At 56.1% G+C, this 13,218-nt stretch overlaps 1 protein-coding gene across 1 annotated transcript; it reads left to right on the forward strand.

Annotated features, from left to right (window-relative positions):
* The first annotated feature begins 1,036 nt into the window (after positions 1-1,036).
* Tinagl1 (tubulointerstitial nephritis antigen like 1) lies at positions 1,037-11,023 on the forward strand. Its single transcript, XM_032897017.1, has 12 exons — positions 1,037-1,115; positions 1,664-1,978; positions 2,812-2,875; positions 7,178-7,270; positions 7,453-7,567; positions 8,482-8,605; positions 8,868-9,018; positions 9,120-9,312; positions 9,397-9,442; positions 9,660-9,783; positions 10,324-10,369; positions 10,457-11,023. Exons 2-12 carry the CDS (start codon positions 1,672-1,674, stop codon positions 10,595-10,597), a joined length of 1,404 nt encoding a protein of 467 aa, XP_032752908.1. The 5' UTR covers positions 1,037-1,115; positions 1,664-1,671; the 3' UTR covers positions 10,598-11,023.
* Positions 11,024-13,218: the final 2,195 nt, after the last annotated feature.

Here is a 13,218-nt window from a genome sequence, read left to right on the forward strand (position 1 = left end):
GGGTAGCCCAGCCACAAGAACTCCTTGTACTGATTGTTCTCTCACCCTCCGCAGAGGTGACAGCTAAGGAGAGGGGTCATGGAGAACTAAGAGAATCCGGTGCTCCTGGTTGCCCCAGAGAAAGCTGGGATAACTGTCTAGGTGTGGTGTCCTTCCTCCACCTAGAGCGTTCTCTGGCCCTGAGCCCAACCTGTTGGAAGAGGGAACTTGCACAATGGGTAGGCACAAAGTGACAGCCGGAAGGCCTCAAGGGACAGAAGCCCCATTGTGTGAGGGCAAGGCAAAGGTTAGACCAGAAACGGAAGGGGGCTCTGCAGGGGGCCCCAGCTGCCAGGGCCCTTGATGTGGGGCCCGCCACGGGACATTGTGCCAAGAAGGATGCCCTTGGGCCTGGTGGAGGGGGCGGTGCTGGGCAAGGTGCCCACCACACTGGGGAGGACAGACCCCACAAAGGGCGGCTGGGTACGCTCACTCAGACTCCCGCATCGCACCCACCTCCTGGGGAGGAGGAGCTGCCTTGGACTCCCTGAGCCTGAGCAGCTTCCTGAATCATCCCTTGGGAATTCCTGTCATTCCTCGGAGCTGCTATGGCTTGGAGTGGCCCCCAGCCCAGGGTCACTGGGACAAGGATGTGCATGGCTATTTTTCTTCCTGAAGGGCCTGAGGGGTGGCCTACAGATTTTTGCCCCTAGCTCTTGGTCCCTATCAAGTCCCGAACTCTGATCGTAGTTGCCTCTTTACTTCCCCATTCGTACACGTTTTCGGCTCGTAAAATCGCTTGGAAAGTCCTTCCTAGTATCAGTCCACAATCCTCTCTCCGCAAATTGTAGTTCTGCTCCCTAAGAAGAGACTTCCATTGACAAGAGACCCCCAAGAAGGACAATCCGTGTACACATTGTCCTTAAACTGTCCCCTCGGAGCTAAGGGCTACTCCAGGTACCTAGAAGCGGGCGCCGCCCTCCCCTCCCACAGTCCGGGGTTGGGGCGGGTGCTGCCGGCGGGGCGGTACAAAAAGCGTCCCGCCCTGCGCTCCTCACTTGACTCGGTCTGGCAGTCTCGAGCTTGGAGGCGGAGGCGCGCAGGGCAGCCTGGGTCCAGCCCACACCCCTCACCAGGTAGGGACTCTCCCTGTTCAGAGGGCAGAGGGTGTAGAGAGAAGGAGCAGAGAGGAGGGGGCACACAGAGGGAGAAGGACTCAGGTCAGAGAGACACAAAGGAGAGGGTCAGAAGGACGCAGAGCAGCGGGTCAGAGGGACGCCGAGGACAGAAGGGTTGGGGCGCGCATCGGGAGGTGGCTGAAAGGGGATTAGTAAGACACACAGAGCCAACAATCCAACTCAGATGCGTCAGAGGGATAGAGGGACCAAGGGCAGGAGAGAAGAATGCGCGTTGGAAATGTCAAGGTCCCATTTCCTTGTCCTTGACAGTCCCTAAAGAGGTCAGGGAGGGGGTCTGCTTGTTGCATATCTCCTTGTCCCGTGAGTGGGCTGACACCTAGCGCTGTGTTTTACCCCCGGGAGACTCAGAAGTCAGGGCGCCACGCTTTGCTGAGCCTCCTGGGAGGGCTCCAGGACGCGTGAAGGAAGACCCACCCTTGATGTGTGTGAGGGAGTCTCCAGAATCCAACACCTCTGACCCCTGACCTCTGTCCTCCCCGACCCAGCAGGCACCATGTGGGGATGTCCGCTAGGGCTGCTATTGCTGCTGCTGGCTGGCCAGGCTGCCCTGGAGGCCCGGCGGAGTCGTTGGCGCAGGGAGCTGGCGCCAGGGCTGCACCTGCGGGGCATCCGGGACGCCGGTGGCAGATACTGCCAAGAGCAGGACATGTGCTGCCGCGGCCGTGCTGACGAGTGTGCCTTGCCCTACCTGGGAGCCACCTGTTACTGTGACCTCTTCTGCAACCGCACCGTCTCTGACTGCTGCCCTGACTTCTGGGACTTCTGCCTCGGGATTCCACCCCCCTTCCCTCCTGTCCAAGGTGGGCACCAGATGGCCAACAGGAGGGCCACTTTGTCAATCCCAGTCCCAGCGAAGCTCAGGAACAAGGCTGATAAAGGGCATTTCCAGGCTTTGAAAAAAGTAGGAAAGAAATCCTCATCCTATTTCCTGCCCTTCTGGAAGTCCCTCCTGTGGTCTTACTTAAGTCTTTCAAGCAATGCTGAAAATAGTCCTGTTAGGCCCTAGGGCAGGGCAGACAGGCTCCAGCCCTATCTCCCAGTCAGTATGGGGAAGGTGGCAGCCCCGCCTGCTGACTCACCCTGGGGCTGATAGAGCCCACAGAGGCCGGCCAGGTCGTCATACATAGGCGGGCGATTTTACCCTTGCTTAGGATTCTGTACCTCTGAGACTGGCCTGCACGTGCCTCGTTTCCTGTCCCAGTAGGAGAATTATGGGACGTCCTTCCTGCAGCCTCCCACAGCCTGCTGGGCTTTAGTCTGAGGAGTTCCCATGCCCACGTTGTATGTCAAAATGCTGTGCCTTTTTACGGGAGTTGCTTGCCTACCCTGGGCTTCGGTTTCTTTCCTAAAGCTCCTTCCGTGCCCATGGGCAAGTCCCAACTCATTTGAGTGACAAAGGATACCAGGAATGTCATGGCTGGCCTCCAGGTGAAATGCCACGGACCCAAAGGAAGTCCCTGAGCAGCTTGCGTGTGGCAGCTTCTGTGGGAACCTGGGGACGCCCTAAGATGTAGTTTGTCTCTAGATTCCGTTCAGTGGGGATTGGTGTGTATGTACCACCAGCTCAGGAAGTGTTGGGCTACTCAGCCTTGAGGATTTGGCCATCTCATCTTTCCTTCTCTCCCTCTGATAGGTTGCATGCATGCGGGCCGGATCTACCCAATCTTCGGAACCTACTGGGACAACTGCAATCGGTGGTGAGTATGAGAGACTGGAGTGGGCTCACTTCGAGCGCCATGCGGCAGACTTGGCACCAAAACCTGTCACTCATTTCCCCAGGATGAGTCCTTTTTGCTCTCCGGGCCTCAAGTGTTTTTATCTGTAATATGGAAACTTTCAACTGGCCACGCCATCTCCTACAATAAGATTCTAGTCACAAGCTTAGGAGCGGTCAGCCATCGGATTGGCCTGGCCACACCTAAGCTAGGAGTTTTTCTCCACTCCTCCCGGTTTGGGCTGGCCACCCTCCCAGCTGGGCTCGCTGTCACAGGAGAGTCCAAGGGGACGCCAGGAAGGAAACCTCTGCAGTATCCGCAGACCTGGGCGGGATGAGGGGTCAGGGATGACTGAGCTGGCCATCAGCCAGTGGCCTGCAGCAGGGCCTTCCCTGGAATGTGCCCTCTCCCTACCCTCAAACCCCCAGTTCCAGGCAGGGGGAGGAGGGGGCCATGGCTAGCCCGTCCTCAGTCTGAGCTGGGAGGCAGAGCAGGTGGGAGCTATGAACGCCTTACTGGAAAGGGTCTCTGCTGCCCTGAGCCTGCCCCGTCCCTCCCTCTGCCTGGACTGGGAGGCCCCAGGGATAAGAAACTTTTCGGAATGTGTTGCGCATAGTTGTTCGCTTGGCCTCACTGGGTGAGGGGTGCCGGGGTCACTGTGGGAATGAGGACCATGTGTGCGTGTATGCGTGGGTGCTGGCGTGTGTCTGGGTGAGGGAGGGTGTGTGTGTGTGTGTGCTCAGAGGGCGGGGTGTCTGCAGAATTCTGCTGCTCTGATAGGGTGGCTGCCAAGGGGTTAATGTTTCCATCCTGTCCCAGGCCCCTCTGGAATGCTGGGACCTGCTGCTACCAGTCCTGTCTAGACCTGCTTGAACAGCCCTGGGGCTCAAGAGACCTGGGACAGGAAAGCGTTAGCTGACCCCTTCAGGACAGGTCCTGGTGGCTGACTGCTCCAAGTATGCCAACTGAGAGGGGGAGATTGTCAATGTGCTTTCTAGGCTGGACATCACCATCAGGGACTCTGGTCATATTGAGCGGTGTTGAGGAAGGTAGAAGAGGGGGCCTCCCTACCCCCACAGGCCCTTCCAGCTCGCTTGAGCACCACCCGCAGACTCGAGGGCTAAAGAGCCAGCCATATTGGGGCTTGGCTCCCCTTGAGGCTCCTTATAAGGTGGCATTGTAGGCGGATGCCCTGGGTTGCCTGGAAGGAGGCTGGTTAGCATCTTGTAATAGCAAAGTTATGAGCTTGTAAAAACATTGTAGAATCCCTAGAATTCGTGCCTCCAGCTGATGCCTAATTACCGAAGACCTACTGTGTCAAAGGCACCGTGTTGGGCCTAGGAGGTACAGCTGGAAGGAGACAGGCATGGGCCTTGACCCAAGGGGAGCTTGTAGTCTCACAGAGAAGGGCATGGGAAAGCAACACACACAATGTCATGCCAAACTGCCATGGGTGTTACATAGGGAAGGAAGATAAGGGGGAACCCTAGCTTTATGATGGGTTATAAGATAAACAAGGGACTTAGGCACCGGGGAGAGGAACCACTGAGGGGAAGGCAGGAGGCAGGTGAGCTCTTCTTGGTGGGACCCTCAACCACCAGAGACTGGAGAAGGCTCAGCCATGTGCCAGTTTCTGAGTGTCTAAGGGAAGTTCCTTCGAGACCTCAAGTCTAATGGAAATCACTCATGGGTCTGCCTGGCCTCAGAGCATCTGGGGCGGGGATGGCTGAGTGAGTTGGTTTGGCATCTGAAGAGGAGGGGCATGAGGATGGGTTCCTGATGTGTGTCTCTGGCGTGCACCGATGCAGCACGTGCCTCCTAGACCAGCACCTGACTAGGTACCACGTTCTGAGATGAGGATTGTGGGAGGAGCAGACGGGAGGAAGGCTGGGTGGCTTTAATCTGAGATGCCATTATACATCCAGAGGGTGTGGTCAGCCGGACGTGAGCTGTGGGGGTAGGGCAGGGTTCCTGATGTGTGAACAATAGAAGCCGAAAGCACCCACAATGGGTCAAGCCCTTCCAAGGCCTGCCATGGAATCCCTGGAAAGTGATACTAGGTATTGTCCTCGCTTTGTAGATGGGAACCTAAGCAGAGGGGGTGGGGCTCTTAAATAACCTCTCCAAGGCCACCGAACAAGACGGCGGGACCAGTCCACCGTCTTAGCCACACGGCTGTACTGCCTTGGTCTTTCATGCACTCAAGAGCTATAAACTAGGATGCAGGCCCAAAATCCCAGCTATGCTGGGTGCTGAGACAGGAGGATGCCGAGTCCAAAGGTAGCTGGAACTCCTGAGTCATTTCCAAGCCAGCCTACACACCTTAGTGACACCCTGTCTCAAAAGACAGTCAAAGGAGGATTGGGGCCCGTGGCCCAGGGAAGAGCATCTGCTTGACACCCATGAGGCCAGGGCTCAGTCCCAAGACAATGAAAAGTGGTGTTTACTGGATGCTCGCCACTTACACGGTTCTCCCCTGTAATGGGGATAAGTGGGCTGAGGGTGTAGCTCAGGGGGTAGAGTGCTGGCCAAGTAGGTAAGAAGCCCTAGGTTTGGGTTGGAGATTTGGCTCAGTGGTAGAGCGCTTGCCTAGCAAGCGCAAGGCCCTGGGTTTAGTCCCCAGCTCCAGAAAAAAAAAAAAAAAAAAGAAGCCCTAGGTTTAATCTTCAGTACCACCCAAAACCGGACCTGGAGGTGCAGAGGCAAGAGGATCAGAAGTTCAAGACTTTTGGGTAGGTGGGGGGGCAACATAGCAAGTTCAAGGCCAGCTTTTTTGGGGGGCAACATAGTAAGTTCAAGGCCAGCTTCTTTTTTTTTTTTTTTTAAAGATTTATTTATTATATATAAGCACATTGTAGCTGTCTTCAGACACACCAGAAGAGGGCATCGGATCCCATTACAGATGGTTGTGAGCCACCATGTGGTTGCTGGGATTTGAACTCAGGACCTCTGGAAGAGCAGTCAGTGCTCCTAACCACTGAGCCATCTCTCCAGCCCAAGGCCAGTTTCTAATACACGAGAGATGCTGTAAGGAAAAAGAGGAGGGGAATGGGATTGGGGGTGAGGATGAAAACAGTATAAACACCAATAGGACACCAGGTGTCTAAGGGACACAGTGAGGCAGGGATTGGGACAGAGAGTATGGAGACCATTGAGCTTTAAGAAAAAATAACCAACCAAAGAGCATAGGCTGGTCCAAGCTCTCTCCCTCCCCTCCTCCCAACCCCCCCGCCCCCCCTCAGCACATAGGTAGCAGAGTCTGCTTCGTCTGGCCTCAGTGGGAGAGGATGAGCCTAATCTGTAGAGACTTGATGTCCCAGGGAAGGGGAATGCTGGAGGGGGAGGTGGGGGGTGAGGAAACACCCTCTCAAAGGCTAAGGGGAGGAGGCATGGGGTAAAGAACTCGGGGCTGGGGATTTAGCTCAGTGGTAGAGCGCTTGCCTAGGAAGTGCAAGGCCCTGGGTTGGGTCCCCAGCTCAAAAAAAAAAAAAAAAAAAAAAAAAAAAAAGAAAAAAAAAAAGAACTCTTGGGGGGGGCAGAAAATAAAAAGATAGCTGATCAGAGAAGGCTTCTCTGGGAGGTGATGTTTGAACAAGGACTTGGAGAAAAGGAGTGGGAACCAGGAAAGGTGTGCTGGGGAGAGCCGCTCAAAGGCCCTGGGCAGGAGTTTGGCAGGTGCGCATAACCACGATGGCTACAGTCCAGGCCTGGGAGGAACAGGGGTCAGACGGGACAGGAGAACAGATCACAGCGCTTGTTGCCGTGAAGGACTCTGGCTCTCTTTCTGTGGTGAGGAGCCAGTGGAGGGTTGGAGCAGAGGCGTGACGTGACTTAGACCTAGCAGGATGGCCGTGGCCACCAATTGAAACATCTACTTCAGGAACGTGGGGTGGCGTAGGGCAGAGGCTGAAACTGGGAGACTGTAGCGGCAGTGATCAGGGGAAAGGTGGCTAGACAGACGTGCATCCAGAGTGCAGTGGATCAACACGTGAGGGGTCAAAGGTGACTCCGGGCTTTGAGTCTGCGCTGCAGGAAGTAACAAGACCTGGAACTCACTTTGACCCACGTTAAGCAGAACCTGTTGTTAGGCCCCCACGATGGTAATGTTGAGGGAACCGTGAGTTCCTGGGCCGCAGAGATGAACTTGACTTACAAAGCCACCAGGCTGGGTGGGATCATTCAGGGGGTCCACTCTAGTGACTGGCTCCCAATCCCAGGCCTGTTTGGACCTCTGGGGCTCCACAAGCCCCCAGCCCCTAGTCACGATTTTCGTTTCCTTTCCAGCACCTGCCATGAGAAAGGGCAGTGGGAGTGTGACCAGGAGCCATGTCTAGTGGACCCAGCCATGATTAAAGCCATCAACCGGGGCAACTACGGGTGAGAGGCCCTGGGCACCAGTGGGCACAGGGGGGTACATACATGTCCACTTGCATGATCATCAGACATGGTCATTGTGTTAGGTGCACACGCTGAGATTGACCTGTTTCCGTTTTAGCCATCGTTCATAGTTCTAGGGCTTCTGGGCTTGACAGGTCTGTGACTTCCCTTCTCTCCTCCAGGTGGCAGGCTGGGAACCACAGTGCCTTCTGGGGCATGACCCTGGATGAGGGCATTCGATACCGGCTGGGCACAATCCGCCCATCTTCCTCCGTCATGAATATGAATGAGATTTATGTAAGTCCGTTCTTGCCCACATCCCCACCATCTATCTTCCAGTGGCTTAATGCATGGGGATGGTGGACCTCTTCTTGTCCTGCCAAGGGCCTCTCCTCCAGGATGAGGCTGTGTGTCCTTGGGCATATCACTGCCCTCTCTGGTGGGACTGTGCCTCTAAACCTTCTGGTGCTTGCAGCAGCCCGGCCTGCCTCCTCAGCCTGGGAAAAATGCTGTTGGGTCCAGTACAGCTAGGCCAAGACCCAAGGGCCGGGGGTCACTTTGGTATTTTAGGAAAAAAGGGACAGACAGCTCTGGCCAGAAAGCAACAATTCTCGGAAAAAATGCCGACTCAGTGATGCCCCTAGGGAAGAGGGGGCTTCTGTTTTTCCACCAGACCCTGCCAGTCTTAGGGAGAGTGGGGGCAGGTAAAGACTCCCACGAGGCAGGCGTGGGTGGGGCTGTACTGTCCATCAAAGCAGACAGAGGCCAGGGGACTTCTGCTCAAGGCCAGGGTGACCAGCCCCTGGCCCTGCCTTTCTCCCTAGGGCTGCCTGCTATTTTCTGCCGTTTGTCTTGGCTGCCTGCCTGGTCACGGGACCTTACTGTTTCTTCCCGCCCCTGTCCTTTGGGGCTTGGAGGCCACCACTGCCCTGGCAGGAAGGAGGGTGGGGCTGATCAGAAAGGTACAGAGGAAAGTAGCAGAAGAAGAGAGTGAGAAGTGGTGGCCCTGGCCACTGTGCCTCATTACCCACGTGGTGTTTGGGGGACCCTGAACAGTACTGATGATTCCACTCAAGTTCAAGTCGGAAGGAACGGGCATGCCACCCTCCTCCCAGAAGCAGGGCAACAGCAGAACCGAAAGCTAGAGGCGTTATGTTGGAGGGACCGCAGGGCCATGCTAGGAAGCAAGCGGAATCGTCACTGTTTTACAGACGGTGCTGGGACAAGGAGAAGTGCTACCCACTGCCTTTGAGGCGTCCGAGAAGTGGCCCAACCTGATCCATGAGCCGCTGGACCAGGGCAACTGTGCGGGTTCCTGGGCTTTCTCCACAGCAGGTGTGTCCAGGGGCAGGTGTGTCCAGGGGGCAGCTGTGTCCAGGGGGCAGGTGTGTCCAGGGGCAGCTGTGTCCAGGGGCAGGTGTGTCCAGGGGGCAGCTGTGTCCAGGGGGCAGCTGTGTCCAGGGGCAGCTGTGTCCAGGGGCAGGTGTGTCCAGGGGCAGCTGTGTCCAGGGGGCAGGTGTGTCCAGGGGCAGGAGCTGGCGCCAGAGAGGAGGGCCCCGGCCTAGCTTCTCACAGCCCTTTCTACCTTCCCCACTAGCTGTCGCATCTGACCGAGTGTCCATCCATTCTTTGGGACACATGACACCCATCCTCTCACCGCAGAACCTGCTATCCTGTGATACCCACCACCAGAAGGGCTGCCGAGGTGGGCGTCTCGATGGCGCTTGGTGGTTCCTGCGGCGCCGAGGGTACGCTACAGGGGTTGCGGGTTGGAAGAAGGCGAAGCACCCTACAGAGCCTGGGCGTTGTGGTGTGACCACCACATTATGGCTCCTGCTTCCTTCTCTAGGGTGGTGTCTGACAACTGTTACCCATTCTCCGGCCGTGAGCAGAACGACGAGGCCAGCCCCACTCCTCGATGCATGATGCACAGCCGCGCCATGGGGCGGGGCAAGCGCCAGGCCACTTCTCGCTGCCCCAATAGTCAGGTTGATTCCAATGACATCTACCAGGTCACGCCTGTCTACCGCCTGGCCTCCGATGTAAGTCTAAACCTGGGGAGGGCGCAGAAGCAGAGTTGGGGGTTTGGTTTGCTAAATCTTACACTGATGAACCTCCCTCCCCAGGAGAAGGAGATCATGAAGGAGCTAATGGAAAATGGCCCTGTTCAAGGTAAACAACCCCAGGCTCTCTCTGGTTCCAGAAACTTCCTGCTGGAGTTTGGACGGAGGGCCTAAGAGGTCTCTACAGCTTAGGTACCAAGTGCAGTTGCGAGAGGCGTGGAGGGCCTGTGCAGGAAGCCCCGGGTTAAGTCAGTGTCTAACGAGAGGCTCTGGTGTCTGGATGCTCAGGTGTCCAGGCTGAGCCCTGTCTTTGCCTCTGCCCACAGCGCTTATGGAAGTACACGAAGACTTCTTCTTGTACCAGCGAGGCATCTACAGCCACACACCTGTAAGCCAGGGGAGGCCGGAGCAGTACCGCCGACACGGGACTCACTCTGTCAAGATCACAGGGTGAGGTTCCTGAGGGCGCATGGGACGAGGAGCAGCGGCGTTTACATTGGGAATTCTTTGAAAATCTTTGTGTTCTCTGCCAAGCCGAGGCTGCTCCTCCCTCGTCCCATTGCCAAAGAGGAAACAGACACAGAGAGGAGGGGCTGCTTGCAGGGGTGCATGGACTGTGGGGAGCTTTGAAGGGGGTCTGGGAACAGTGAAACTGTCCCCTTGAAATCGAGGATTCAAGAGTTAACAGGGGGGTGCGGGGCAGGGGGAGCACATCTGGGATCTCAGCACTGGGATGTAGGCAGAAGGATCAGGAGTTAAAAAGCCACCTTCATGTGTATAGTAACGTCACTGCTAGTTTGGGCTCTGTGAAACATTGTCTCAAAAAACAAAACTCTGGCCAACCACTGAGTGACAGACCGTGCAGGGAGGGGCAGACACTCGGCATGTCCCTTAGCTATGCTCAGATTTCAGAAGCAACAGGGGTGGCTTGGGGGTGACATGTTCCAGGTGTTGAGACCCCATCCCCTCTCCCTCTTGCTTTGCTGCTAGGTGGGGAGAAGAGATACTGCCAGACGGAAGGACGATCAAGTACTGGGTGAGTCCCTGGTGTAAGTCCCAAGTCTCCTGCCTTCTGGGTCCTCGCCCTCCCTTTGCCTCATGCCTCTCTCCTCTTCACCCCCAGACTGCTGCCAACTCGTGGGGCCCATGGTGGGGTGAGAGGGGCCACTTCCGAATCGTGCGTGGCACCAACGAGTGTGACATCGAGACCTTCGTGCTGGGCGTCTGGGGCCGCGTAGGAATGGAGGACATGGGGCACCACTGAGTCTCGGCCACTAAGCTAGGTGGGATCCACAGCCACGGAAGAGGCCTTGGGGGCCACGCCGATGAGGCCTTGGGACCAGGTGCTAATCCCCTCAGACTCAGAACCCCACCTGGGAGCTAATGTCCCTCAGGGAGCAACAGTGAGGCTGGCGGGAACCCTCAGACATCACAGCCGGAACTGGAAAGGGCCCGGCTTGGAAACTGCAGGGAGTAAAATTCCCAGCCCAAGACCATGGGAGCTAAGACACCCCAACCTCTTCATCCTCCCACCCAACCTCATTCTCATTTTTTTTCATTCTCCTTGGTGGATTCTGCCCATCCCCCTGGCCTCCGTTCTGGCTGGACCTTTCCATCCTCAACACTGCTTTCTTACTCTTTAAAAATATTTATTTTTCTTTTCATTAAAATAAAACCAAAGTATTGATAATTGCAGTGTCTGGGAGTCTTCAAGGTGAAAAAAAAAATCACATCAGAGCTGGGGTGGCCCGTGGTTAGACAACAGAAAGGACTGCCTGAAAGCTGAGAACAAGGGTACAAGCTTGCACTCCCAGCGCTTGGGCGGTGGAGGCACAGGGATCTGAGTTCTAGGTTATCATTGGATGAGGTAGCAAACTTGAGGACAGCCTTGGGGTGTGTGAGACCCTGACAGAAAGGGGAAGGGGAGGGGTGGGAGAGAAGTGGTTATCACTGGGTGGCAGGCAGGGGTGGGTAAACAAGAAATCTTAGTGTCCCTCCCATTACAATCCTCAGTGCCCAGGCACTTGCAGCAGGGACATGGATGGCATGACCTTTGACCTCCGGAGAATGTCTGCCCTGGATTGGACCTCTCAGATGCTGAGTCAGCACTGCAGTCACACACACACACACACACACACACACACACACACACACACACACACACACACACAAATGAGAGAGTGTGGCTCAGCTTTACAATTAACAGAAGTAATCCAGTAGGCAGAGACTGACCCTGGCCTTTCCCTACTCCTGAGACACACTGGCCTGCCTGACAGCCCTCTCTCTACTGTACATCCCCAGGTTCCCAGTGCCTAATAGATGGTGGTAAGCAACCCTTCCCTTCCCTCCCCCTTCCTCCCCTTCTTCCCCTCCCCCTTCCCACCTCTCCCCTTTTCCCCTTCCCTTCCCCTTCCTCCCCATTCCTCCCCCCCCCCCCTCTCCCCCTTTTCCCCCCCTTCCCTCCTCCTTCCTTCCTCTCCCCCTTCCTTTCCCTCTCCTCCCCTCCCCCCTTCTCCTGTCCTTCTTAACCTCTCTCCCCTTTCTGTCAGGGTCTCCTATGATCAGAGCTGTTCTCCTGTCCCCAGCCCCAGCCTAATTTCAAGGAGCCAGGGACCTGCGTGACCAGCCTCCTACCCTGTGCCTCAGTGGTACACATCTGCAGTCACAGTACTTGGTGGATACATGAGGCCACAGAGCAAATTCAAGGCAGCCTGGCCTACGTGAAACTGTCAGAATATGACAGCCCCAGGTCCTCTCTGCTCCTCAAATGATGAGTTTGTACCCTGGTTTATAGGAGATTCCTCTAGGGTCCTCCCAGGGACCTAGCCATTGAGGCCACTAACTGTGACCACCGGGTATGGGTGACAAACATGTAAAAGGACTGTTCTCCATGGCCACTCCAGATGGCTCTCTCTCGTCCTCTCTCTCTGTTCCCACATGTCCCTGCCTGGTCCACCCCCACCCCCATTTTCTGTCTGTCCTTTCCTTCCTTCTCCGTCCCCACTTCTCTGCCCGCATGGCTCTGCTCCTTCTCCAGGCCTGCACTCCCCACCCTTCCCCCAAATAAACCTCCTTTATACCAGCTCTGCTGCATGGAGTGGCTTCTCAGAGGACACCTTAGCATGGGCCTGCCAGGCACCCACACCCCATCATATTTCAAGACACAGACTACAGTCACTGTCTGGTCCCCAGTCCAGAGCCCTCTCCTGCCACTTGCCTCTGCCCTACTCTTACTTCAGAGCCAGGTCCTGGATTTTTTATTCACATGGTACCTATAAAGGTTGACTGACTGACAGGGTGCTGAGCAAGGGAAAACACCCGTCCAACACACGGGTTAGACACCGCCTCCCACAGCTCTCCTCTGCCTGTCCTTTCACTGAATACTTGCCTGTGTGTCTGCACTAGAAGCCCCTAGACTAGGCCCTAGAGGGAGGCCAGGCCTGGATAGTGAGTTGGGTCCTTGTTCTTCCACGGGTAGGGTCTCACATAGCAAGTACCCCAGGCAGCCCATGAACTCTCTGTGGATAATGACTTTGAACAGATCCTCCTGCCTCTCCTCCCAAATACTAAAATCAGCGTCAAGCACCACCGCACCCTTCTGACTTTCTAGTTTGCTCTTTCACCCCGCCCCTTTCCTTTTCAAAATGAGCCGTGGGTCCCTCTGAGTTTTGACGCATGGAGCTGTCTGGAGGATGGGGGAAAGGAGTCCCGGAGTCACCCGCGAGGTCCTCATAGGGGTCCTGGCAGGCCCAGGCCCAGGTCTTCCAGGCATCACCTGAAAGGAATGCTGCGGGGCAGCCCGATAAGCAGTCGCCTTTGTCTCATTTCCTGTTTGCTAGGACGTCCCGAACCCTGGCCCTGGCCGGTTAGCTGAACTCAAGGCCC

The sequence above is a fragment of the Rattus rattus genome, chromosome 1 (genome assembly GCF_011064425.1).
Source record: "Rattus rattus isolate New Zealand chromosome 1, Rrattus_CSIRO_v1, whole genome shotgun sequence".
NCBI lineage: Eukaryota > Metazoa > Chordata > Mammalia > Rodentia > Muridae > Rattus > Rattus rattus.

Bases quoted from the DNA above. Each gene is read 5' to 3' on its own strand.
- Tinagl1 (XM_032897017.1), top strand. From the start codon at position 1,672: ATGTGGGGATGTCCGCTAGGGCTGCTATTGCTGCTGCTGGCTGGCCAG. The intron at 8,606-8,867 runs GTGTGTCCAGGG...CTTCCCCACTAG, and splicing joins CTGGGCTTTCTCCACAGCAG to CTGTCGCATCTGACCGAGTG. The intron at 10,370-10,456 runs GTGAGTCCCTGG...CTTCACCCCCAG, and splicing joins GAAGGACGATCAAGTACTGG to ACTGCTGCCAACTCGTGGGG.